Source organism: Tupaia chinensis, unplaced genomic scaffold (genome assembly GCF_000334495.1).
Source record: "Tupaia chinensis unplaced genomic scaffold, TupChi_1.0 Scaffold000710_1, whole genome shotgun sequence".
Classification (NCBI taxonomy): domain Eukaryota; kingdom Metazoa; phylum Chordata; class Mammalia; order Scandentia; family Tupaiidae; genus Tupaia; species Tupaia belangeri.
In genome coordinates this window covers 1165718-1192453 of record NW_006160234.1, presented here as the reverse complement: position 1 = coordinate 1192453, position 26736 = coordinate 1165718, and the positions used below count along the sequence as shown (strand labels likewise).

The 26736-nt window shown below is 37.1% G+C and overlaps 1 protein-coding gene across 2 annotated transcripts in view; it reads right to left on the bottom strand.

Annotated features, from left to right (window-relative positions):
- PAPPA2 (pappalysin 2) overlaps positions 1–26736 on the bottom strand; it is a 327575-nt gene that overhangs the window by 152621 nt on the left and 148218 nt on the right. For both annotated transcript variants that reach the window (XM_006160881.2, XM_027776745.1), the window contains 3 exons: positions 23828–23919; positions 12751–12941; positions 10198–10341 (listed from right to left, as the gene is read on the bottom strand). In XM_006160881.2, coding sequence (XP_006160943.1) covers positions 10198–10341; positions 12751–12941; positions 23828–23919 — 427 coding nt within the window. The remainder of the gene's footprint in view (positions 1–10197; positions 10342–12750; positions 12942–23827; positions 23920–26736) is intronic.

The following is a 26736-nucleotide window of genomic DNA, read 5'->3' as shown; positions in this document are numbered from 1 at the left end:
AAAAAAAAAAAAGATTCAAGCAGAAATAAATGAAGTAGAAAATAAATGAACTATACAGAAAATAAATGAAAGCAAAAGCTGGTTCTTCAAAAAGATTAACAAGATCGACATATCATTAGCTAGACTGACAGAGAAGAAGAAAGAAACCAGATAAATCAAATATCTAATGAAATAGGCAACATTACAACAGACACAATAGAAATACAAAACATTATTAGAAGATACTATGAGTGACTATATGCTAACAAACAAGAGAGCATGGAGGAGATGGAAAAATCCTGAGTGCATCTCAATTCAATTCAATCTACCAAGATTGAATCAGGAGGACGAAGAAAACCTCAATAGACACATAACAAGCCATGAGATTAAATAAGTAATAAATAACCTCCAGACCAAGAAAAGCCCAGGTCCTGATGGCTTCATTTCTGAATTCTACAAAACTTTAAAGAAAGAGTTAACCCCATCCTACTCAAATTATCTCTAAAGATCCAGAAGGAAGGAAACCTCCCAAATTGATTTTTTGAAGCCTCTATCATCCTCATTCCCAAAACAGATAAAGACATAACAAAAAAGGAAAACTACAAACCAATATCTCTGATGAATATAGATGCAAAAATTCTCAACAAGCTACTTGCAAATTGTATCCAACAACATATGAAAAAAAGATTATTCATCACAGCCAGGTAGGTTTTATCCCAGGGATGCAAGCAAGGGTGGTTCGACATATGCAAGACCATAAATATAATACACCATGTTAACAGAAAGAAAAATAAAAAACATATGATAATTTCAATTGATGTAGAGAAAGCATTTGATAAAATACAACATCCCTTCATGATTAAGACTCTCAACAAGATTGGTATAGAAGGGTCATTTCTCAACACAATAAAAGCCATATATGAAAAACCTATAGTGAACATTATACTGAATGGGGAAAAGCTTAGCTTTTCCACTAAAATCTCGTACTAGGAAAGGCTGCCCACTTTTCTCCACTACTTTTTAATAGAGTGCTGGAAGTCTTAGCTAATGCAGTTAGAAAAGAGAATAATATAAAAGGCATTCAAATAGGCAAAGAAGATTTGAAAATAGCTTTACCTGCAGGTGACATAATGCTATACTTAGAAGACCCAAAGGTTTCCATGAAAAAATTCTCAAAGTAATAAATGAATACAGTAAAGTGGCAAGATACAAAATCAACATCCAAAAATCTATAGTATTTCTGTATATGAACAAGTTGAGTAAAGTAGAACTGAAGAAAGGAATCCCTTTTACCATAGCCACAAAATGTATACGATACCTAGGGATAAATCTAGCGAAGGAGGTCAAAGACCTTTACAAAGAAAACTATGAAAATCTTAAAAACATCTTGAAATCACACAAAAAGTGAAAGGTCATTCCATGTTCTGGATTAGAAGAATTAATATAATCAGAATGGCAATCTACCCAAATTAATCTATGTATTTAACACAATTCCAATAAAAATACCAGAGACATTCTTCAGAGATCTAAAAAAGACAATAATAGAATTTGTCTGGAATCATAAAAAGACCTTGTGTTGCCAAAGCAATCTTGTGCAAGAAGAGTGGAGTAGGTGTCATATCACTTCCTGACCCCAAAATATGCTATAAAGCTGTGATAATCAAAACAGCACGGTACTGGCACAAAAACAGGTAGACCAATGGAGTAGAATAGAGACCCTAGAAATAAACCCCAAAGCTTACAGCCAATTGATTTTTTTTTTTGAGAAGTTTTTACTATAGGGCACATGTGCTCTCCAGAAAAACAGAAAGAGACAGAGAGACAGAAAGCAAAAGATCACCCTCCACTAGGGGGATGGCCACATCACAATCCCTTCTCCTCCGTTCTCCTCTCAGGATTTTGGGCATGAATGCACATGCACCCGGTGTGAGTTTAAGCCACCAGATCTGGGACTTGAACCGCGGTTGACTACATGGGAGTCCAGCGATGAAGCCATTACACCAACTGCTGGTCCCAAGCTAACTGATTTTTGACAAAAGATACAGTCAATCCATTGGGAAAAGGAAAACATCTTTAGCAAATGTTGCTGGGAAAACTGGGTATCCACCTGCAGAAAGATGAAACTGAATTCCCATCTTTCACCATTAACAAAAATCAACTCAAAATGAATCAAAGATCTGAACCTAAGACTTCAAACTATAAAACTACAGGTGGAAAACTCTGGGGAAACTCTGGAGTAGGCAAAGACTTCTTAAATAAGACTCCTAAAACACGGACAATAAACCTAAAATAGACAAGTGAAACTGTATCAGATTAAGAAGTTTCTGCACAGCAAAGGTCACAGTAATTAGTGTGAATCAACAACCCTCAGAATATTTTTGTAAAATATGCCTCAGATAAATAAGTGATAACCAGAATACACAGGGAACTCAAGTGGTTTACCCCCCCAAAATAATTAACCCAATTAAAAGATGGGAAAATGAGCTGAACAAAAATCTCTCTAAGAAATACATACAAACAGCAAAAAAGCATATGAGGAAATGCTCAACATCCGTCATCATAATAGAGGTGCAAATTAAAACCACAATGAGATATCACCTCACTCCTGTCAGAATGGCAAAGATTAAAAATACAAAAAGTGATAAGAGTTGGTGGGGATGTAGTGAAAGGGGAACTCTCCCACCCTGTTGGTGGGAACATAGATTGGTTCAGCCACTGTGGAAAACAATATGGAGGTTCTTCAAAGATCTACAAATAGAACTACCATTTGATCCAGCAATCCCACTTCTGGGTATCTACCCAAAGGACAGGAAAATGCTCAGTCAGAAAAGCATTTGCACATTAACTTATATTGCAGTTTTATTCACAATTGCTAAGACATGGCTCTAACCCAAATGTCCACAAACAGATGAATGGATGGAAAAAGTGTGGCACATATACTCTATGAAATACTATTCAGCCATAAAAAAATAAGACCCTGGCATTTGATAGAAAGTGGTCAAATATGGAAGATTTATTGCTGAGTGAAGCAAGCCAGGCTATAAAAGAAACATATTGTATGTATCTGCTTAATATATATTATCTATCTGTACTCTATGGTAGAGATTGAAATATCGGAGGGCATAAAAGCAGTGAAAAATAGTTATGGATGCTGAAGACAGTGTGGAATGGGGTGGGGGTAAGTAAGGAAGAGTATAGAGAAGGATAGCAGAAGAACAAATAGAGTAATCATGCTGGAAAAAGAAATGTTATACACTGTAAAGATATATATGATTAAATGTAATGTTTTTAAAAATGATAAAAATTAAATTAAATATTTTGCACCAAAATAAACTTGTACTTCAATTCCATTTTCCCACCAAAAACAAAAAAATAATGAAAGCATAGAAATGTAGAAAAGAATAAAGAGCACTAGAGACAGAAAATGTTAGATAAATTTAAAACCATACTATCTTAAAAGGCCAGTAAGTAGCAGAAAGAAGCAAAGTATCCTAAAGTAATCGTATTAATTATGAAATCATTAAAGTACTAATGCATATTATATTCTTAAGAAGTTAAGAATGTATGTTTCAGGGGCCAGATGATGGTGCATCAGTAAAACACAATACTTTTTCAGGCTGACCTTCATGGGAAGGTTTCAGGCTTGCATTCAGAGACTTTCCTGAGTACACAAGGTACTCTCATGCTCATGATCTGGGACTGGTTGAGGTTGGGGTGGATCATGGTGTGAAAATCCACTAGAGGGACCAGCAGTTAGCATAATGGCTATGTCGCTGGACTCCCATGTAGTCGACCATGGTTCAAGTCCCGGACCTGGTGGCTTAAACTCACACCGGGCGTGTGTGCATGTGTGCCCAAGATCCCGAGAGGAGAATGGAGGAGAAGGGATTGTAGTGTGGCCATCCTCCCTGAGGGGTGATTTCTCACTTTCTGTCTCTTTGTCTCTCTCTGTCTTTCTGGCAAGTGCATGTGCCATATAGCAAAAACGTCTCCCCCCCCCAAAAACAACAACAACAACAACAACAACAACAAAAAACCTATTGGAGGTGCCATCTCTCTGTATCTCAAAAGAAAAAAAAAAACTTTAAAAAATGCATAGTGGACCAGCAGTTAGTGTAATGGTTATGTCGCTGGACTCCCATGTAGTCGACCATGGTTCAAGTCCCGGACCTGGTGGCTTAAAACTCATGCCGGGCGTGTGTGCGTGCGTGCCCAAGATCCTGAGAAGAGAATGGAGGAGAAGGGACTGTGGTGTGACCATCCCCCCTGGGGGGTGATTTTTTGCTTTCTGTCTCTCTGTCTCTCTCTGTCTGTCTGGCGAGCACATGCATCCTGTAGCAAAAACCTCTCCAAAAAAAAAAAAAAGAATGCATAGTGTGGGCCAGCCCATGGCCTACTGGTTAAGGGCATTGGATCCCATATGGCCAACCACATGGTTTGAGTCCCAGACCTAGCAGCTTGAAACTTGCACCAGGCACATGTGAAAGGAGGGAGAAATAGAGGAGAAGGAATTTCTCTCTTGCAAATAATAATAAACACATGGTTGAATCTTAATGGTAACTATTTGGAAAGTAAACTAACAAATAAAATGGGTAACCACTTAGAAAACAAACAAATAGAATGGGACTGGCAATTGGCATGGTTAAGGTGTGCTGGACTCCCACATGTTTGACTGCAATCTGAGTCCCAGACTTGGTGGCTTGCTTTCTCACTTTCTCTCTCTCTCTCTCTCTCTCTGCCTCTCTCTGGTCAAATTAAAAAATAATAATGAAGACAAATAAAATTTTTTTAAGAAGAAAGTATCACAATTAGAAAAAAAAAGAATGGGAAGTCTAGCAATGAAACCTAATCAATTTAAAAAAAATGGCAAAGAAAGAGAAGAAAAAACATATGAAAAAATAATAATAATAGTATGTAGATAAGTTTAAAACTAAACATTATTAATTACATTAAATGTAATTGGACTAAATACACTAACTAGAAAGCAAAGAATTTTAGGTTGTCTTTTTAATAAAAAAAAAAGGTTGAGTATAAAGAATATTAAGTATAACTACAAAGAAAGGTTAAAAGTAATAAGATGGAAGAAAACACATGCAAATATAAGCAAAAGCTAGTCAGTAGCTATATTAATATCCAATAAAGTTAATGATAAAGAAAGAAGTATTACCAGAGGGACCAGCAGTTAGTGTAATGGCTATGTCGACGGCCTTCCATGTAGTCGACTGTGGTTCGCGTCCCTGACCCGATGGCTTAAAACTCACGCTGGGCACGTGTGCGTGCATGCTTAAGATCCCAAGAAGAGAATGGAAGAGAAGGGATTACAGCGTGGCCATCCCCCCGGGAGGTGATTTCTTGCTTTCTGTCTCTCTGTCTCTGTCTGTCTGGTGAGTGCACGTACCCTATAGCAAAAAAAAAAAAAAAAAGAAGTATTTCCAGAGATAAAAAGAGACATTTATTAGTGTTACAAGAGATAATTCACCAGAAAAATATAAAATTTCCAAAATCGTATACTGGCAATTTCCACTGTACGTGGTTCCCATATACATGAATATCAGTTATAACAATTCAGTTAACTAAAACCAGTCTCCCGCAAGGTCATCCAGTTTTAGTTGGCATAATATATTCATTGTAACTGCCTGAATATAAACTTCTTTGCTAGCCTTTCAATCCAAGATCTTGCAAGATCGCCATTAAGGTCTCTCTTCACCGTACCTCATGTCTCTATGTCCATTCCTTGGTATTGGATGGCCGAGAGTGCTTCTCATGGCCAACAAGAATAATATATATTTATACCTTTTCCTAATATTTTACATACTATTGCCATTAGTTATTGAGAAATATGTATTAAAATCTCCCACAATAATCTTGAATGTGTCTGTTTCTCCTAAAGTTCTTTTTTTTCTAATTTATACATTTTGAAGCTATATTATGAAATATTCTGGCAGTCCTTGCTTTGTGTGGTAGTTTGGAACCACAGAATAACTGTGCAAACTGAAACTATACAAAACACATAATAATCAAAGGGGAAAATTACAATTGTTTCCTGGCCTCTAAAAATTTTTGTCCCACTATTAAATGCTGTCTTATTTTTGGTTATACTTTTTTTTAAATGAAAAAAATTAGGAAAACTAATATTTATTTAGTTCAGTATAACTTGAAACATTAGAAATATGGAAAATTAAAGTGTTTCATTTCTTTGTGAACAAACTTACCAAGAGTAGTTTCAACATTGCTTGCTTTATTCTTGTCATATGACTTACATTACAAAGCAAGCAGTTTTTCTATGCCTTGGTAAATTGTACTCTTTGCTAAGTTTGGATCAGCTTCCGACATTTTATCCTTTGCACTTTCAAACTTATAAAACATCTTTGAGAGTTTCTTTAACATGAATATTTTCTTAACGTCACTTCCTCTGGGATATCTTCATCCTTTCTATCACAATTACTTTCCTTATTTATGCTGATAACTTCACTTTCACTGGCTGCGAAGACCGTCTCTTGAATGGCAGCAGCATCAACATTCCCAGAGTCAGTTATTTTTCTATAACTCTACCTTTGGTTCAAATTTTATCTCAAGTGTTACCATTTTTCAGTTGTTTGACAAACTTTTATGCCTGTTAGCTATAAGAAGCACGCTCAGCCATCCAATACCAAGGGATGGCCATAGAGACATGAGATACGATGAAGTGAGACTTTAATGGTGATCTTGCAAGATCAGGGATCTGATGGACAGGCATGTCCATAATGGTTACAAAAAGCAACTTATTCCCTAGTGCACAAGTCTCTCCCCCGTTCCTCATTGACTGAATACTGTGGGGTACACAATCTGACATTGCCTAAGTTTTATTGTTCAACTATTAGGCTTTTATTGTCCCCTTCCTTTCCTTGTATGATGGAAAGCTGTAGACTCAGGACAAGCCTGCAATAAAGGCCCACCAAATATCCTGAATGAATATATGATATATATATATATATATATATATATATATCATATATTCATTCAGGATATTTGGTGGGCCTTTAAATATGCACATAAGTTGCTGAATCCAACAACTAAAGACAACACATTCCCTCCAAAATATTAATAAGTTCTAATGAATGTAAACAAAAAACCATTTAACCAAATAATTCAAAATAATATCCAAAACTATTTTTAAAGGATTATGTTTGTCAAATCCAAACGGTTATTTATTTGATCCTTTTTAGATATCTAAGGTTGGTTTGACATTAAAAGTTTATTGATGTAAGTTATTAACAGAACATAGGGGAAAATAAAGAGATCATCTCAATAAATGCACAAAAAGCATTTGATAAAGTTCTACTCCCCTTTGGGAAGAAACTATAAAATGTTAATTACAGAAATTGGAGAGGACTTAAATAACTGAAGGAATATAATAGAAGACTTAATGTTTTAAAGAGAAAAATCTCCTCAAATTGATTTTTTTTTTTTTTTTGGAGAGGTTTTCACTATAGGGCACATGCGCTCACCAGACAGACAGAGAGAGACAGAGAGACAGAAAGCAAGAAATCACCCCCCCCCCAGGGGGGATGGCCACACCGCAATCCCTTCTCCTCCATTCTCCTCTCAGGATCTTGGGCACGCACGCACATATGCCCGGCGTGAGTTTTAAGCCACTGGGTCCGGGACGTGAACCGTGGTCAACTACGTGGGAGTCCAGCGATATAGCCATTACGCTAACTGCTGGTTCCCTTCAAATTGATTTTTGATAGTCAACAGTAACCGAATCAAATCTGCCTCACTTCTTTTTTCGCCTGTGGAAATTGATAAGGTGATGTTTAAAACTGGTATGAAATTCAAAGGACCAAGAATAACCAGAAAATGAACAGACTTAAGATTTGTATTATTATATCTTAAGACTTAAATATACTTTAAGATGTACTATTGATGGAAAAATATACAAATTAATAGAACAAAATACAGAATCAATAAATAAATATATCTCTACAAATACATCACCAGCTGTGTTATGAACAGGTGACACAGTATAAGACAGTGAGAAAAAGAAACTCTTTTTTTTTTTTTTTTGGAGAGGTTTTTGCTATAGGGCACGTGCATGCTCCAGAAAGACAGAGAGAGATGGAGAGACAGAAGGCGAAAAATCATTCCCCAGGGGGGATGGCCAAGCCGCAATCCCTTCTCCTCTATCCTCCTCTAGTGATCTTGGGCATGTACACATATGTGCCTGGCTTGAGTTTAAGCCACCGGGTCCAGGACTCGAACCGTGGTTGACTACATGTGAGTCCAGCAACATAGCCATTACGCCAACTGCTGGTCTCAAGAAACTCTTTTTGAATAAGCACAGTTCTAGATCTATTAACAATCCATGGGGGAAATATTTTGATCCCTTCTTGATATATACACAAAAAAGTCCAGATGGATTATAGAATTAAATATGAAAAGAAAAACAATAACATTTCTAGAGGATAATATAGGAATGGATATCTTTGTGACAGATAAAGTTTTTTTTTTTTAATTAGGCTGTACAAAAAGCACTAACCAAAAGGAAAAGAAGGATAAATTAGATTTAGAAAAATTTAGAGCCTTAATTTAAAGATAGATTAAGAGCAAGAAAACGCTGTACATTGTTGAAAGATATTAAAGAATACATAGCTGAAAATGAGTTTATATTCAGAAAATTGTAAGGAAATTAAAAAAAAAAGATAAATAAAGGAGAAAGATGACAGCCCAATAGAAAATTGAACAAAAGACTTTACTGTGATCTTTAAAAATAAAGTATCTACAAATGGCCAATGTACATATAAAAGGCTCTCAATAACACTAGTTATCATACAAATGCAAACTGAAATCACAGGAGGATATCTTTACCTACCTGGGAGAATGGTTAAAATTAAGATTTAAAATACCAAATGTTAGTGAAAATGCAAAGCATCTGAAATTTCTGGTGATAGTATAAATTGGTATAACCACTGTGAAACATTGTCTGGGATTTTCTACTAATGCTGACCTTCCTATGATCTAGCATTTTCATCTTTTTATACGTATTTACCAGAGAAATGTACAGAAATGCCTGTAGGCAACATAATCTGTAATAGTGTTACAGAAAAAAAATCCTGAAAATAACTCAAACATTCATCAAAATTTGAATGGTTAAATATAGTGTGGCATATTCATGCACTTTATGCTTCATCGCAATGAAAATGAGCATTACCTAAGTGAAGCAGCATGAATGAATCCCACAAACATAATGTTAAGCAAGAAACAATCAGACACAATGTTTTTCATATAAAGTTCAAAAATAGGTAAAACTGGGAACCAGCAGTTAGCATAATGGCTATGTCGCTGGACTCCCACGTAGTCGACCGTGGTTCGTGTCCCGGACCCGGTGGCTTAAAACTCACGCCGGGCGCGTGTGCGTGCGTGCCCAAGATCCCGAGAGGAGAATGGAGGAGAAGGGATTGCGGCGTGACCATCCTCCCTGGGGGGTGATTTCTCGCTTTCTGTCTCTATGTCTCTCTCTGTCTGTCTGGCGAGCGCACGCGCCCTACAGTGAAAATCTCTCAAAAAAAAAAATAGGTAAAACTAATCTATGGTGATAAAAGTAAAAATAGGTGCTTCTGGGGTGTAATAACTGATAAGGGGGAATTCTAGAGCCTTTTAGGGGCGGTGTTAATGCCTTAATTTGTTTTTATTTTTGTTTTAGGTTTTTGCCATAGGGTGTGTACAGAGAGAGAGAGGGAAAGTGAGAAATTATCTCCCCCCGCCCCAGGGGAAGTGACCACACCACAATCCCCTCGAGATTTTGGGCATGCACATACACGTACCCAGAGTGATTTTGAAACCACCAGGTCTAGAACTCAAACCGTGATCAACCATGTCAGAGACCAGTGCCTTAACCTCCACTCCTCCTCCTGACCCCATGCCTTAATTCTCTATCTATGTGGTGGTTAGAGAGCATGTTCACCTTGCAAAACTTATTGAGCTGTATCTTTCTGGTCTTTGCACTTTTCTGTGGATGTATTATACACTGATAAACAAGTAATATAGAAAAAAGTCCAAAATTCAAAGAATGGCCAAAAAAAATCAAAATATAAAAACTTTGAGATAAAAGAAAATTTCCTGACAAGCCATTCAAATGTACCATTTTACACATACATATGCACACATGTACACACACATGCACACACACAACCCTTTCTACCCCAAGGCTTCACAAAAAAAAAAACAAAAAAAACTTACTTTGAGCCAAACCCCGTCCTTCTCCAAACTACCTTCTGGCTGTTTACTCCCTTCATCCTGAGGTCTATTTTCACTGGTGACACAGGGAAACCAGCCAGTAAGGGGACGGTGCTTGGGTAAATCTGGATGGTAGGATGTGCAAATCTGCAATGCAATTTCAAGCAAAAATTAAGTGAGGAGTATAAGAGACATGCAAAGAAAATGAAACTTTTCAGCTCAAAACAAACTTATCTTTTTCTGAGAAAAATAATGATCATATTATTAGCAGAAAACTTTTCACAATGCAGAAGAATTTCAGAACATTCCCTGTTAGTCTCAAGATACAACATGCAGTCATAGGAAAACATACATGTCAAGTTTCAGCCCACTCCAGGGGTCCTGCCCTCAAAATAATCCTAGCTCATTTCAGGTGACAGCTCCAGGGATTAGCCAAGGAAATCTGTCCAGGTGGTTGATTAGGTCCTTATCCTACTGCATTGATTGGTCCCAAAGTAAGGCTACTGAGTCAGGAAACCACTGTGATACTCAGCTGGACATAGAAGCCAGAGAAGAAACACTCCAGGAAAGTTCTCCCACTTCACTTAGGAAATGTAGACAGAGTGGACTGAAACCACTTCAGAGAGCTCTCACTAACCCAGAATCTCTCAACTCTCCTGGCTTACTGATATTGGGTGCCAGATTTCTAAGAAAAAAGACACCAGAATTAGGCTGACAGGGTGTGGAAGAAACAGCTAGTTGCCTAGTCATATCTATTTCCCTAATTTTCTTATTAACAAATTCCAAGTTTGTTCAAGATGGCAGCATACGCACTATATAAATGGTCATCTCCTTGGGGTTCCTTACTACTAAAAGCAATGAAGTAGCCTGGATCTAACTAATGGGATGTGTTTAGAAGCGTCCATTGCTGAACATCCAGAAAAACTGCCATTTCCCCAATAAAAAGGGAAGACTGAGCTGGTATCTCCCTATTTCCCTGTGACCCTTCCCCATCTTGCTATGTAAAATGCTAACTTCGCCTCAGGAAATAAGAGGCATGCTATAAACATGTGAACAAAGATGGAGGAGATAGAATCTAGAAGATTCCTGTTTTTTGGGAGCACCAACCTTGACACATTCCTCAATCTCCTCAGAGATATTTCTTGAGGTGTAAAATCTAAATATTTCATCCAGGCCTAAAATACCTAAAGAGCTAAATCTCACTTCTGTGAAAGGGTTGCATTGCCTATTGTCATGGTGAATGCAAGAGTTTATTTGGAAATAGAGGCATCTGGAATGGTATACAAGAGCAAAGAGCTCTTAATCTTCTTTTCAGTATTAATTTATAATTCATGGATGTTACTAGCATAGCATGATAAAGTCCTCAGAGGACCTATTAGCTATTTAGGTGGGTATTTGGGGAAAATTGAATATATAAGGGTTTGCTTTTTTTTTTTTTGGAGAGATTTTCACTGTAGGGCGCGTGCGCTCTCCAGACAGATAGAGAGAGACATAGAGACAGAAAGCAAGAAATTACCCCCCAGGGGGGATGGTCACGCCGCAATCCCTTCTCCTCCATTCTCCTCTCGGGATCGTGGGCACGCACGCACACGCGCCCGGCGTGAGTTTTAAGCCACCGGGTCTGGGACACGAACCACGGTCGACTATGTGGGAGTCCAGCGACATAGCCATTACGCTAACTGCTGGTTCCCAGGGTTTGCTTTTAATACTAATGCTAGACTTCCTTCAATAAGAACAATCCTTGGCATCAAATACCTTTAATACATATTTTAAATCTCATTTTATTGCTGCAATAAATAATTTAGTTATATGCAGAAAGTATTACTATATCCCTTTTCCATACAAGAAAACTGGGTCCCCCAGAGACTGAGTTTTCCAAAATCATGTCATAATAATAGTAACCCTGATGGTAGTAGAACCCAGGCCTTCTGACTCTTTCTTACTTCATTTTCTTTTTTTGTTTGTTTGTTTTGAGAGATTTTTGCTATAGGGCACAAGTGCTTGCCCTAGAGATAGAGAGATAGAAAGCGAGAAATCATCCCCCCAGGAGGAATGGCCATGCCGCAATCCCTTCTCCTCTATTCTCCTTTCAGGATTTTGGGCATGCACACACATGCACCCAGTGTGAGTTTTAAGTCGCCAGGTCTAGGACTCGAACTGCATTCAACCAATGCCTGGTAGTCCAGTGCATTAGCCACTATGGTCACCTGCTGGCTTCTCATTTCCTTTTTATAAAATAAGTTCTCCCAAACACAGAGCGTCAGTATGACCCCCAATATGTGTGCTTATAAATTCATTTTGAAATGCTCATATGTACCTTAGAGCCACCTTTGTATAGTCAAACATTTCTAGACAATATCCAAAGTAGAGGGACTATGGGGGGTGGGATTTCATTGCTAATTTAGAAGGCTTTCACTTAATAGTATCTTGTTTTAAAATCCGTAAACACAAAATTTGATATCAAAGTCGAGTAAAATGTACACTCCCATTAAGCATCTGGAGAAGCCACTTCACAATTTTGCTCAGCTTTGACTTATTTCATCTGACTTAATTTACCATGGAATGTGGTTCTCCAGTTACCAAGGAAACAGGACACTTCTTGTCTTCATGAGGCGAGTAAGCTTGGATAGCCCACTGATCCACATATCCTTCGGGAGTATGGAGGCCACAGTCCACAATGCTGGTTTCCTTCTCAAAAGGCTCACAGATTCCGTCTCCCTCATACATGTAGCAAAGGCTTGGTTCACCTGCCAAGAAACATTGTGTGACACTGAAAGACGGTTTTATATATGTCATGAAAAAAAAATGAATATGAGAGTATTCACAGCATTTCTTCTCCCACCCACTAAAGAGAATTCCATAATTCCTAATTTGGCATGTCTAGTGTTATCCCAAACACAGATATCTAAGCATACCACACCCTAAATAAGTAGGATCATTTTTCATTGGGAGAGCGGTAGAATGCAGCTACATAATAAAGGTATAAAAAGAACTGGAATAAAAAGGGTCAAAGAAGAAGGAACAGTGAGGGGGAAAGCAATTGTAGGTTGGATATGGGGAAAAGATATTTAAGCAACAATTGTGTGAGATACTTAAGGGAAGCCAGAGACAGGAGCTGTTGATAAAGGAAGAAAGGCAATTTAAATAAATGGTCTGATGTATTATGCAGTTGAATCTTTTCATTGTTTTTGAAATGTTAGAGTATCTGAGGGGTTTATTTTCTATCGCTTTTTGCTGTTAAGTTGTGTTTCTTCAACTACGTAACTGCTCAGAAACTGGACAGCCTGGGCTCTGAGTTTATGAGGGTTATGGTCAGCCCTCTGTATTCACGGGCTCTGCAACCCTGGATTCAAGCAACCAAACCAAAACTATTTTAAGAAAAAGACATTTAATAACAATAATATAACAATAAAAATAATACAAAAAAATACAGCATAACAATTATTGGGTTGTCTGGGAAGTCATGATATATTTTTGTATAGAAAAACAGGAAAATATAACTTTCCTGACAACCTAATATTTATATTGTGTTTGCAAGATAGTAGGTATTATACATAATCTAGAGCTTTATTTAAAGAATACAGGAAAATACACATAGGTTAGATGCAAATACTATACTGTTTTATAGAAGGAAATTAAGCATCTGTGGACTTTGATATCCACAGGGGCCCTAGAAGCAATCCCTCATGGATAATGTGGATAATTGTATTTCTTTTAGCATGTAAAGCATATTTTTTTGTTTGTTTGTTTCATAAATGGGAAGCTTGAGTCTCAGAAATTTTAAGTGATTTGTCAAAGGACCCTTGCCTGATAACTGTGGAGCTTGAGTTTGAGCTAGGCTTACAGAAGGCAGCTTCAGTGGGCACTCTAGCATCTCACACTGCCTGGAGCTGAGACAGAGGGGCTTTTCCTTAAGGTAAACAAGTGCGAAGTGAATATGTGAGAAAAACTGTTGAGGTCATAAGCAAACTTGTATGCACTGGACAATTTCTATATTTACTCATAGGATAACTCCTACCTAAAGGAATAGCAACTGTTCTTTACAGGTAAGATAGACTTCTTTCCTCAAACACAGAATCCTGAGAAGCAGTTGTAAAGCATTTATTAAGTAGTATTCTATTTTCTACCAAATATGGAGCAATCAATATTAACAGCATGGTTCTAATTTCTACTTGAGATAACAACATGAAAATTAGATGAAAAAGCACATGTACACTTAAGTACATATTCAGTAACATCATTATTAAAATTACTGTTATTGAGGCCAGCAGGCGGCATAATGGTTAAAGTCCTGGACTCCCTCATGGTCAACCATGGTATGGTTCGAGTCCTGGCAGCTTGAAAATCACACTGGTGCATGTACGTGTGTGCCTAAAATCCTGAGAGGAAAATGGAGGAGAAAGGATTATGGGGTGGCTACTCCCCTTGGGGTGGGGGGTTGATTTCTCACTTTCCTTCTTACTGTTTCTGTCTCATTCTGGCAAGTACGAGTACCCTTTGGCAAAAACCTTTAATAAAAAATTACTGTTACTAGGTCAGTTAGTGGGATGATGTTTGAGGCAACTGGATCCCACATGACCAACTGCAAGGTTCGAATCCTGGATCTGGCTGCTTGAGAAACACTGTACACATGTGCATATGTGTCCAGAATCCCAAGAAGAGAATGGATGAGAAGGGGCTGTGGCATGGCCATCACCCTGTGAGGTGCTCTTACTTTCTTTCTATCTCTTTCTCTCTCTAGTGAGCACACTCACTCTACAGCAAATTTTAAAAAAATGCACTGTTACTGTATCTATTCTTTTTATTTTAAATTCTGTACAGCAATGCCACAAGACTGTTACAGTAACATATATATATATGTGTGTGTGTGTGTGCCCTAACCCCTATGGGAGATGGCCACTCTACAATGCCTTTTCCTCTATTTCTTCTTTTTAGTCTTTGGGCATGAACACACATGCCCACTGTGTTTTTCAAGCTACCACGTCCAAGACTCTCACTATGCAGTAGGCCACGTGGGATCCAGTTACCTTAACCACCTCATCACTGGCTGGCCCTATTCCAGTAATTTATCAGCTGCTCATCAACATAGAGTTATTAATTATTCTCCTTAATAATTTCCTCAAAGCTAAGATCTTTCTGTGGTAAATCTATCATCTACTTGCCAAGATTAAGACACTGTTTGTACAACTTGGTTTTAAGCCTATTTTGGATTTTCTATTCCTGCATTCCATCAAATGTATGGCCTACACAAACCACTCCCCAAAAGCCAATATGTGTGCATTGAGAAAGACTTACCAATGATAATATTGCATGCATGCTCTCTATGTGCACACGTATATATTTATTTTTATATATAGTATGTATAATAATGTATAAAAATAACATATAATGTATACAAACCTGTAAAGTATAATACATATAAATAGATATAATATATAACTAAAAGCATATATAGGTATACCCCCCCACACATATATATTGTTTTGTCCCATTTTTTGCTTTATAATCCAGTGATTACTTCTTGTTTCTTATCTATTATATTTTTTACCATAGACTTAAAACTTTTGTCTGTTTTCTTCAATTTTCTGAAATAACAGACTACTTTAAAAATTCATTTCACAATGGTTCCTTCAAATCTAGTCTTTTGTGAAATAATGGACTAGAACTGTGTGCTAGCATATGAGGAACTTACAACACTGAATGAGATGTCTAATGGTAGACTCTACTGTTTTAACTTTATCCTGTAAGTAATGTAAACATAGTTTTAAACATAGTATTTAAATATAATTTAAGTAATTTAAATATGGCCTTACTAGAGTTGAGGCTAAGGAAATATAAGCCACACTCTATGGGATCAAATGTGATAGAGACAAGAGGCTTGCTCTTAAGTTACATGGCACTTGAGGTGTACGAGAGATGGTGTTTGGAGAACATATATTTATAGTCAATATGAGACCACTCTGTGGCCAAAAAGATATGATGCAGAGGTGGCATTAACAAATACTTGTGTACAGAAGAGGGAGGTATTGGCTCAGGTTTTTTTTGCACAGCCAGACCACATCTGGAGTATTGGATTCCTTTCTGGGCATTGACCACAGGAAGCATGCCAGGTTGGGGTAAGTAGGAAAGGGTCTGGAAACCTAATCACATGAGAAGATATTTGTATTGGAAAGGGGAATAATGGGGAGGCATTTCAAATATCTGAATTGCAGTCAAATAAAACAGGAAAAAATGTATTCTCTGTAGTTTCATAGGAAGGAAAATGCACTTGCTTAAGCATTGGGGATGGAGTTCCAGGACTGGCTCTGGCCTGGAAGACCTTGTTGGATGCTCTTAAATGAGTCACAAAAATGTTCAGATCCTCAATTTCCAAACCAGGAACAGGAAGAATTTTATAATAGATAAGGCTGGTTTAAAACAGAATATGTTTCAAGGTGTATTCATTGCTAGAACTATGTGAGAAGAAGCCAGAAGCCCATCTCTCAAAGTTTGGGAGAAGAGATTTTTGTAAGAAAGTGAATCTGGGCTCTAATATTACTGCTAGACTATGGGCATGAAGGGATCAGGGTCTCTTCTGTCAGACTTGTACTCCATGGGCACTGAAGACATGAAACCACGTGGTACACAATGGGAATCTGTTAGATGAATAGGTAAATGAAAGATCACTAAGATTCTATGATTCAGCTCTGTCTCTAGAGAAGAGGGGCATTTATGCATTCTGTACAGTACTTGACACCTTGATAAATTCTCATAATCACATCCCATTTTATATTAACATTTAGAGACAGTAAAATATTTTGAAATGGACTGCTACTTAAAATAGCATTGAAGTCAACCAGTGGCATGGCAGTTAAGGTGACTGGATCCTACTGACCTCGTGGTTCATGTCCCAGACTCAGCTGCTTGAAAAACATGTTTGACATGTGTGTATGCATACCCAAAATCCCAACTGGGGAATGGAAAAGAAGGGATTGTAGCATGGTCATTCCCCCAGGAAGGTCTTTTCTCACTTTCTATCTCTCTTTCTCACTCAGGTGAGTGCATGTGCTCTATAGCAAATTAAAAGTAAAATGAAATAATAAAATAGAGCAAAATAGCATTTATATGTGATTTTCCACAGAATCATTGCAAACTATGCAGATGGGGGGAAATAGAAAATAATCTGCATCTAAGAAACCCATTGATTTGGTAGCAGAAGGGAAACTTAGTGATCCCTGAGGAGCAGAGAGTAGGTCTCACCTGACAAACAGCGAGGGGACCTTGGATTTATGGACACATGGAACTATATTCTGTCAAAAATATAAAGAACCTTGGGAATAAAATTTTTTTATTTATTTTTATTTATTTATTTATTTATTCATTCATTTATTTTGCTATAGCATGCGTGCACTTGCCAGAAAGACAGAGAGATAGAAAGTGAGAAATCACCCCCCAGGGAGGATGGCCACACTACAATTCCTTCTCTTCCATTCTCCTCTTGGGATCTTGGGTACGCATGCACACTCGCCTGGTGTGAATTTAAGCCACCAGGCCTGGAATTCGAATAGTGGTCGACTACATGGGAGTCCAGTGACATAGCCATTACACCAACTGCCGATCCCAGGAATAGAATTTTTTTCAAGAGCCTTCATATAGGAGCCCATCCTAGACAGACAGAACATCAACTTCAGTATTGTCAGACCCTGAGCATTGAACCTAGCTGACTCCACAAGGATGCTGACCTACAGAACTGTAAGATAATAAAAAAGAAGCAAAAGAGGCAAAAAGATGGATTGTTATTAGATTACGCTTGAGGTCCAGAAAGTATTAATCACGAGGAGACAGAGACATAGATAAGTTTCAGGGAAAATAAGAGTGGTATGTTGTGGACCTCTCCCAATCAGTACCTTTTCACCATAAGCCCCTACAGAATCGGCAAAGCAAGGGAGAGAGTGGACACAGGACGATGATGCCTTATTCTTGCTACTGCATCTTGTAGCAAGGCCCAGGTGTGTTGTAGACCTCTCCCATCCTTGTGCTTTTCTACCATAAGTCCCTATGAAGAAGGAACCAGTGCCAGCAAAGGAGAGAATGGGCGCAGTGGAATCATGTCTTAGAATCCTTACTGCTGCTTCTTGTTCTTCCTAGGTGTACTCAGATTTCAGTTTGCTGAACCACCTGGTGTACTACTTCCTCCTTTAGTTGAATCTTCCTACCTCAGCTAGGTGCACCTGGTCCTAAGAAACTAGGAAAGAAACCAGCTCCTAAAACTGGTTACATACACTCTTCTCTGGTTGGAAGACCAGGCCTTCTAAAAAGAACACATCTAAGAAGAGCTCTTCTTCTCCCCAATATTATAGAAACAACTCCAAGAAATTGGGAGAACATGCATAAGTCCATCAGATGGAAAAAAAATAGCAAGCACAGAGGTAGAAGAAATATGAGAACACCAGGAAATATCTCTCCCTTAAGGAAACAGAACAACTCCTTATCATCCATAGATAGCACTATAGAAATCATGGAAATGTCAGAAAAACAATTCAGAATATTCATAGCGACAAAGCTAAATAAGATGCCAGAAAACAGAGACAACAAACTTCAGAATATGAGAAAGTCCTTCCATGATTTGAAGGAAGAAATAGACACCATAAAAAAATAATCAAACGGAACTCTTAGAGATGAAGGCTGTAGCACAGGAAATCAAAATCTCCTTGGAAAGTATTAATAGCAGATTAGATCATGTAGAAGATTGAATCTGTGATCTAAAAGACAAAATATCTGACTTAGACAAAATCAGCAAAATGAATGAAAAAATAGCCTAGAAAAATGAAGATAACATACAGGAAATACTAGATGCCATTAAACATCCAAACATCTGAATAATCCCAGAAGGTGAAGAATATAATAAAGGCATTGAAAATTTATTTCATGAAATACTTATAGAAAACTTTCCAAATTTAGAGAAACATTCAAACCTCTAGACCCAAGAAATACAAAGGATCCCAATAGAATCAATATAAGAAGATCCTCTCCATGATATGTCATAGCCAAATTAGTCAAAATCACAGACAAAGAGAAGATTCTAAAAATGGCAAGAGAGAATCATCAAGTTACTTACAAAGGTTATCCCATTAGGTTAACATTGGACCTCTCAACATAAACAATGCAAGCACAGAAAAAATGGGAATATATATTTGACAGACTAAAACAAAAACAATTTCAACCAAGAATACTATACCTAGAAAGATTATCCTTCAAATGGGAAGAAAGGACATAAACAGTCTCGGATAAACAAAATCTGAAATGATTTATCAACACTAGACCAGCTCTTCAAGAAATAATGAAGGAAATACTGTTTCAGGAAAACAAAAGAGAGTCAAACAGAAATAAGAGAACAAAACCAACCAAGAAAATGGCTAACAAAATGCAGAGACAAATCCACAAGTATCAATAATAATGTTGAATGTTAATGTGTTAAATTCTCCAATCAAAAGACAGACTGGTTGAATGGATATAAAAACAGAAACTATTTGTTGTCTACAAGAAACACATCTCATGGGTAAAGACATATATAGACTAAAAGTGGAGGGCTGGAAAAAGATATTCCATGCAAATGGAAATCTTTTAAAAAAAAAAGTTGGAGTCACAATTTGATATCAGATGAAATAGGCTTTAAGACAAAAACTGTAAGAAAAGAAAAAGGACATTATATAGTACTAAATGGGCTAATTTAACAAGAAGATATAACCCTTATAAATATCTATTTACTTGGGAGCTTCCAAATACATGCAAAAATACTGCTAGATCTAAAGGGAGAGATACGCTTCAACACGCTAATCATTGGAGATCTCAAAAACCCACCTGTCCTTTGGACAGATTGTTTAGACAAAAAAAAAAAAAAAAAGCAAAAAGATACAGGATCTAAATAACATCATAAATCAAATGGACTTGACAGACAACTTTCCATTCACTAACCACAAAATATTCATTTTTCTTGTCCTGGCATGAAATGTTTTTGAAGATTGATCATGTGATAAGGCACCAAAGAAGCCACAAATTCAAAGGTATAGAAACTATATTCAGCATCTTCTCCAACCAGATGGAATTAAATTTGAAATTAACTGCAGGAAAAACCCTCAGATATACAGAAATATATGGAAACTAAACAACCTATTCCTGAATGACTTCACAACCACTGAAGAAATTAAGTCAAAAATCAAAAGATTCATTGAAACCAATGATAATGAGTACATGAGCTCCCATAACCTATGGGACACAGTGAAAGCAGTCCTAAGAGGGAAGTTCCTAGCAATTAGTGTGCATAAGAAAAGGATGGAAATGTGGCAAATAGACAACCTAGTAATATACTTCAGGGAACTGGAAAAACAACAACAAAACCCCACAGAATGCCAGGACAGAAGAAATAATAAATAGTTGAACAGAAATAAATGAAAAAGATATGCAAACTACACAGAAAATAAATTAAATCAAAAGTTGGTTCTTTGAAAATGTAAACAAAATTGACACACACTTAGCTGGACTAATTAAGAGAAAGGGAGAAAGGAATCAGATACATCAAATCAGAAATGAAACTGGCAATATTACAACAGACATAACAGAAATACAAAAGAAAAAAGCAGAGGAAGTTATAGTCAATGCAATCAGACAAGAAAATGAAATAAAAGACATTTAATAAAGAATAAGTGAAAATATCTCTATTTGCATATGACATGATTATATATATATAAAACCCAGAAGAATCCACAAGAAGAAAAACTCTTAGAAGTGATCAATGAATACAGTTAAGTGGCAGGATATAACATCAATATACAGACATCAATAGTTTTTCTACACGTGAACAATGAGTAGATTCAGGTACAATTGAAGAAAACAATCCCATTTACAATTGCCAGAAAAAGTATATGATACCTAGGAATAAACCTAAGCAAAGAAGTAAAAACCTCTACAAGAAAAACTAAAAAAGCTTTGAAAAGAAATTCAAAATGACACTGTAAAGTGAAAAGAAATTCCATATTTCTGGGTTGAAATAATTAATACAATTAAAATGTAAATCTTATCCAATTAATCTACAAATTTAATGCAATCCCAATCAAATTACTAGAGATATTCTCCACAGATTTTTTTTAAAAATCATAGAATTTCTGTGGAATCATAAAAACACCCCATATTGCCAAAGCAATACTGCACAAGAAGAGTGGGGAAGGAGGCATCACTCCGTGGCCCCAAAACATATTTCAAAGCTGTGATAATCAAAACAGCATTGTATTTGCATAAAACAGGCATGTAGACCAATGAACAGAATAGAGACCTGAGAAATAAACCCCAAAACATACAGCCAATAGATTTTTGACAAAGAGCACCAGTCGATCCAGTGGAGTAAAGAAAATCTCTTTAGCAAATGGTGCTGGAAAAACAGGGTAAATGGACCCATATCTCTTACCATTAACAAAATTTAACTCAAAATAGGCCAAAGATCTAAACTCAAGTTCTCAAACTATAAAACTACTAGTGGTTAACTCAGGAGAAACTGTTGGAAACATTGGAGTAGGCAAAGACTTCTTAAATAAGACCACTCAAAGCAGAGGCAGTAGTTCCAAAAATTGACAAGTGGGATTAAAAAGCTTCTGCACAGTGGAACCAGCAGATGGCATAATGGCTACATCACTGAATTCCCATGTAGTTGACTGCGGTTCGAGTCTCAGACCCAGTGGCTTAAACTCACACTGGGTGTGTGTGCGTGTGTGCCCAAGATCCCGAGAGGAGAATGGAGGAGAGGGGATTGCGGCATGGCCAACCCCCTGCGGGTGCTTTCTCACTTTCTGTCTCTGTCTTTCTGGAGAGTGCACGTAACCTATAGGAGAAACCTCGCCAAAAACAAAAAACAAAGAAAGTAAAAAAGCACCCTCAGGGAGGACAGCCATGCCACAAATCTCTTCTCCTCTCAAGTTTTTAGGCATAGACACACAACATGATTTTTATAATCTGTCGGGTCTGAGACTTGAACCGTGCTGTGCAGTTGGATGTGTGAAATCCAGCTGTGTCTATGATATGCAGATTTTCATAAAGTTTATATATTTAATCTCAGAATGTCACTGCATTCAAATGAGCTAAACAGACAACTCTCAAGGAAGACATATGAATAGCCAAAAAGCATATTTTAAAAAAAGTTCAACATCCCTTATCACAAGGGAGATGCAATCAAAACCACAATGAGATACCACCTAATTCTGTGAGAATGACTCAGATTTAAAAAAAAAATGATAATTGCTGGTCAGACTCTGGGAAAAAGGAACTCTCCTACACTGCTGGTGGGAATGTAAATTAGTACAACCACTGTAGAGAACAATATGGAGGTTACTCAAAGACCTTAAAGAAGAACAAACATATGATCCAGCACTTCCACTCCTGGATATCTACCCAAAGGATAGAAATATATTCAGTCAGAAAAACACTTGTACAGCCATATTTATTGTGGCATTATTCACATTTGCTAAGATATGGAATTAATCCAAATGTCCAAGAACAGATGAAGTCATTGAAAAGGTGTGGCACATAAACACTATGGAATACTACTTGGTCATAAAAATCAAGACTCTGGCATTTAATAGAAAGTGGATGAATATGGAAGAGTTACTGCTAAGTGAAGCTTGCCAGACTATGAACAGAGGGACTGTATGTTCCCAGTCAATATATACTGAAACTCCAAGACTGGAAGGTATAAAAGCATGGGGAACAACTGTGGATACTAGAGACAGTATAGGAGGAGGGTGAAAAATGGGGGAGGATGAAAGGAAGGGAATAAAGAGGGAAAAGAAAGAAGCAAAACATTTAAGACACTCAAAAATGAAAATTTTTCTGATGATAATCCATATGGTAATATCTTTGACTGGACTAATAATACACATTATATTCATGCTGGGAAGATTCATTTTTTATGCTATAATGATATACAGTGGTTGAATGTAAAAAAATAAAATATATCTATCGAAAAAAGAAAGTCAATGATGATGCTGTTAAGAATTAAGAGAAGTGTTATAGACAATTTCTCTGAGTGAAAGGGTATACAATCGAAGTATCTAGTTACAATTTATTATCAGTGATTTTCCAGGATTAAGTAATGTTATGGCCCCTGTTATCCATCATGATCTTTTCTACTAAATATAGCCCTCAGGAAATATCTTGTACTCCTTTTGGTTTTGAATATTTTTACACTGATTTGTAAGCAGAATCTGTATGATCATACTGTTTATCTGATATTTTGGCATTATACATGAGCACTCAAGAGAAATCCTTGGTAACATTAAGCTAGGAAGCGGTATAACCTTATGATTTAATGTGTAGATTCTAAAGCCATACTTCCTTAGTTCAAATCCTGACTTTACTACTTCTTTCTGTATAAGCAAAATCAAGTTAGTTAAGCTCTCTGAGTCTCATTTTTTTTTTCAGAGTTACTGTAAGGATTAAATGAGAAAATATATGAAGAACAATTAGTGTCTGGCATATATTGACACATGTGCTATTACTATTATCTCTAAGCACTAAATGTAACAGGATATAAAGAACTCACAAAGATAAAATACTGAGAAACCTCCAAAAATGAGACATAATTCCAGGCAGGAACACCCAAACTCACCTACACAGTTGAAGCGTTTCTCTAGTTTACATGCGCTTGAGCAGCCATCTCCACTCAAAAGATCTCCATCATCACACTCTTCTCCCAGGCTCCTAGACGGTAAAAATACACACACATACACATAAAATGATTTTTCTTATTTAACTATCATTATTTAAATTTCTTAGAATTCCTCATTCTAAGGGCTAGCAGATGGCATAGTGATTACATGACTGGACTCACACATGGCCAACTATGGTTCAAGTCTCAGACACAGTGGCTTCAAAATCATGCTAGACACATGTGCATGCATGCCAAAGATCCCAGGAGGAGAATGGAGGACAAGGGATTGCAGCCTGGCCATTCCCCCCTCAGGGGTGATTTCTCATATTTCTTCTCACTGTCTGTCTCTCTGGTGAGCATACGTGCCCTAAGGAAAAAACCTCTTACAAAGAATAAATTCCTCATTCAATATTAAAAAGTACAAGTTGGAGAAGGCTGGATGGTGGTGCAGTAGTAAAGACTGACAGTCTTTAAGGCTGAACCACAGGGAAAGTTCCAGGTTCATGTTGTAGATATCCCTTAATACACTGGACATACTGCGTCCAGGTTTATAGTGCACTGGACACCCTGTGTCCATGTCTGGGAGCTGAGGCTGGGGTGGATCATGGTGTCAAGACCCTGGTGGGGATGCCTATCTCTTTGTTTCTCTCTCTCTCTTTTCTTCTTTTTCTCTCTTTTGCTCATGGAAGAAAGAAACTTCTTTTTTTCAAGTACACAATGGAGAAAGGTAGAAATTAAGAGAATATATTTATAGAAAAAACAAACAAATGTACAGACATTTAAAATAGATATGATTTAAGCAATGATTGTTGATTAGAATGTTTAGTAGGTTGTGGGAATTTCTAGAAGTCAACTAACCACGTTAGGACTTGAAATGTCTAGATGATGCATGAGTCCTGACCATGTTTCTACTAGATGATCTTAAACTTAGAAAAGTCTGGGGCCAGCAGATGGCATAATGATTATGCAACTGGACTCTCATGTAGTCTACTGTGGTTCAAATCCTGGACCCAGCAGCTTAAAACTCAAAGGTATGGCCATGAAACTTGGGGGGTAATTTCTTGCTTTCTGTTTCTCTGTCTCTCTCTCTCTCTCTCCAGTGAGCACATGTGTCCTATAGCAAAAATCTCTCTTTAAACAAAAAGAAAAGAAAGAAAGGAAAGGTCTATAATAAATGGAGTTTAGAAATAGCTAATTTGGCAAGAAGGAAATGCTCACTCATTGTGGAGTGTTATTTTCTACTCGTTTTATCTGACACTTCTTCAGAATTTTATTGTTTTGTTTTATCTAGTTTTAGTTGTGGTGAATATTGGGATTCTGCTGAACTGAATCTCTTGTTTATATGCCCAGAGAGCCTCCTTGCAGACCTCAAGTCAGGGCATCGCTAGGATTTGGGTCCTTGTCCTTACCCTCCTACTACCACCTGGTGGCAGTTAACATATATTGCAGGTAAGAAAGCTGCTAAGAAGAAAAATGTTTTTGTTTTGAACTTCAAATGCATATACAATAGGTGACTAAATTTGGATTGAGGTGGGGGAGTCATCTTACAATGAGTGAGGGGGACATGAAGCATTTCATAGGGAAAATAATTAGATAAACTTGAGTTGGAGCTCCAGTGAAAGAACCAAGATTTGACTATAGCAAAATAGAGGAGGAGCACTATTTTTTTCTCCTTGACTTATTTTTACCACCATGTTCAAAATGGATTTTACATTTTAAGTCAGTAAATAAAGGGCTTTAGCATGCTAAAGTATTTTCAGACCTGGACATCACTAAGAGCTCTTACTACCATTATTCACAGTATACTTCAGAGGGGTGGATTAAAGATTAAAGAATAAGATACAAGAATGTTTTTAAGTGAATTTAAAGTGCCTTAGCTGTGGTGGTGTATGCTGCTAAGATGCTGTGCATTACAAGCTGGGATCACATGAGAGGCCCGAGTTCATTTCCTGGTCCACTTTAAAGACTGCACCTGTTATCCCAGTGACTCAGGAAATTGAGGCAGGAATATCACAATACAGTGAGACCCAGCCTTAAAATAATTAATTAAATTAAATATAATTAAATTAAATTAAATTAAATATAATCATATTTGAAATAGTAAGCCAAAGTATAAAAAAAAAGTATGAGAGATAAGAAAAACAACAATAATTGAACAAATTAAGAAAACTTCACATTTTTTTCTACATAAGTGACGTGAGTCAATGAAAAGAGGTTGCACTGAGGACCTGATCAGATGTTTGCTATCCACTCAGTCTCCAGATACTTTACACTTCACTTTGCTCTTCTGTGGAGAAACAATGGTCTATATTGGTGGTTCTCTACATGGAGTCCAGGATGTAATTTTGGTACCCAGTAATTTTATATTTTCATTTTGAAGGTAATTTAAACAATGAATATAAGTGTATTGAGTATAACCTTGTGCAGTACTACCCAACAGAAATCTAATGAAGTCTATATATATATATCCATTTTAATTTTCTAGTAGTTATTAAAAAGGTAAAAAGAGGTGGAGCTGGAACTAGCAGATAGCGTAATGGTTACATTGCTGGACTCTCACGTAGTTGATTGTGGTTCAAGTCTCTGACTGGCAGTTTAAAACTCATGCCTGGCACATGTGTACATGTACCCAAGATCCAGAGAGGAGAATGAAGGAGAAGAGATTGCAGCATGGCCATCCCCTAGGGAGTGATTTCTTATTTTCTGTCTCTCTGACAAGGGCACATGTCATACAGCAAAAAAAATCTCTCTCTTAAAAAAAAAAAAAAAAAAAAAAAAGAGGGGGAGCCAGTGATTCTCTGGGTGCGTCATTTCCTGGCAGCACCAAAGAGATTGGCCTACAGCCTGGCCTGCAGAGTAACATGCCT